Consider the following 1,718-nt stretch of genomic DNA (forward strand, 5'->3'; position numbering starts at 1 on the left):
TAATTATACATAATTATAACTATGTAATGGTTGCAAAAAATAGAAAAAGATAATATAAAGCAAATAGCATCAACAAATTCATATTTTAAATACAATAATTTTATTATTATTGTACAGAATTTATACAAGAAAGATCTTTACTGGAGACAATAGAAATTCAAAAGCGTGATGAAGAAATACAACAGCTTAAAGTACAGTTAGCATCTTATCAGGAACAGAAGGAAAGTGAAGAGGAAAGTTTTGTAGAAGAAATTAAGAAATTACAGTCAGCAACTGATAAAGATGAAAGTAAATAAAATTTTGTGCACTTTTATGAAATTATAATCATAGTGAGAGATAAGATAGTACAAGGTTTGCTATCACAAAATGGAAAGTTAAAAGGTATTTTTGCTTCAAGTCAGAAGCTACATTGTTCAAAATGTCCACTGACAGGAAAATTGTCAGAGGCAACAAAAATGATGGAGCAACTGCAAAAAGAAATGAAACAAAAAGACCAGACTATGCAGCAAGAACAAGGTTAGTCTATAACCAAGAGTTCATATCTCAAAACAATGCAAAACATCACTAGCGGAGAGTAAAAAGGAAATACAGTTATTACAAGAGAAAATAACAGCAATGAACCTACAACAAATTGAAAGGGATAAACAAGGGCAGGGTAATTGATAGTTTATGCAATTTTTAAAATGAAATGTCTAATAGAAAAAGAAGGAAAATTGATGCTGAAATTTGAGAATTTAATGACAAGTAGGTTTTACTTGACAAATTAATTTTTTATAATTTTATTTTATTTTCACAAGGCAAAGATTATCTTGTAAGCTTAAAGTTATACTTTGCTGTTAATTTTAGTTATTTATAATAGATATTTGAAGATGATGTTTATGGTGACATCACTATTGACGATCCATTGATTTTAAAAATTGTCCAAACATGTCAATTTCAAAGACTGAAAGATATCAAACAATTAGGTAAACTTTACAATAATTGAGTTATATGAATGGGAATGTAGGTTACATATACCAAAACATGCAAAAGTCAACCTATTCAAGACTTCAACATAGCATTGGGTAAGATTAACTTTATGGCAGTATACATGCATTATCATGTTGATAGAATGTACTATCTTGCTGGAGAATATGTTAAACAACTTCAACAACGGCAACCTGAGCTGAATATTACTGAGTCTGATGTTTTGTGTGTACAAATTGCTGCTCTTTGTTATAACCTGGGTCATGGTCCTTTCTCTCATACTTTTGGTTTGTTCCTTGATGAAATGTTTAAATATGGAAATAAACCTTGGGAGGTAGATGGTGAAAGTTATAACTTTTACATAATTTTTTTGAATTACAGAAAGTTTCAGAAGCATCTGTTATGATGTTTGATCATATGATTGAAGAGAATGATGAGGTGAAAGTTTTACTGGTGAAGTTTCTGGACAATTATGAAGAAGACATTGCATTTATTAAAGAACTTATACATGGAACCTATAATGTATGTAAAATTTATCATAATTAGCAGAACAGTAGTGACACTGAATATGGGTGTCTCTGGCATTTAGTATCAGGAGCTTATGGGCATATAAGTATAGGTTATACTCTAACATGTTGCATATACCAGTTTATTTTTAAAGTAAAAATTTTGTATTTTTTGCTCTGTCGGAAAAATTAAAATCACGAAATTTTTCATTTCTATTGCCATGTGGTGCAGTTTGCAAGCTATTT

General features: G+C 29.5%; 1 protein-coding gene across 1 annotated transcript; it reads left to right on the plus strand.

Annotated features, from left to right (window-relative positions):
- Positions 1–110: 110 nt before the first annotated feature.
- On the plus strand, positions 111–1,712 carry LOC105316052 (deoxynucleoside triphosphate triphosphohydrolase SAMHD1-like). The gene is made up of 10 exons (XM_020007789.1): positions 111–288; positions 331–381; positions 433–516; positions 569–655; positions 700–744; positions 798–811; positions 860–965; positions 1,007–1,064; positions 1,111–1,300; positions 1,348–1,712. Coding segments are annotated over exons 1-10 (801 nt in total). The 5' UTR covers positions 111–287; the 3' UTR covers positions 1,513–1,712.
- Positions 1,713–1,718: the final 6 nt, after the last annotated feature.

The sequence above is a fragment of the Amphimedon queenslandica genome, unplaced genomic scaffold (assembly GCF_000090795.2).
Source record: "Amphimedon queenslandica unplaced genomic scaffold, v1.1 AMPQUscaffold_5650_Cont22383, whole genome shotgun sequence".
Taxonomy (NCBI): Eukaryota; Metazoa; Porifera; class Demospongiae; order Haplosclerida; family Niphatidae; genus Amphimedon; species Amphimedon queenslandica.

Coding starts and splice junctions, on each gene's coding strand:
- LOC105316052 (XM_020007789.1), top strand. Junction 382..432: donor ACAAAATGGAAAGTTAAAAG/GTATTTTTGCTT, acceptor GTCCACTGACAG/GAAAATTGTCAGAGGCAACA. Junction 1,301..1,347: donor ATGGAAATAAACCTTGGGAG/GTAGATGGTGAA, acceptor TTTGAATTACAG/AAAGTTTCAGAAGCATCTGT.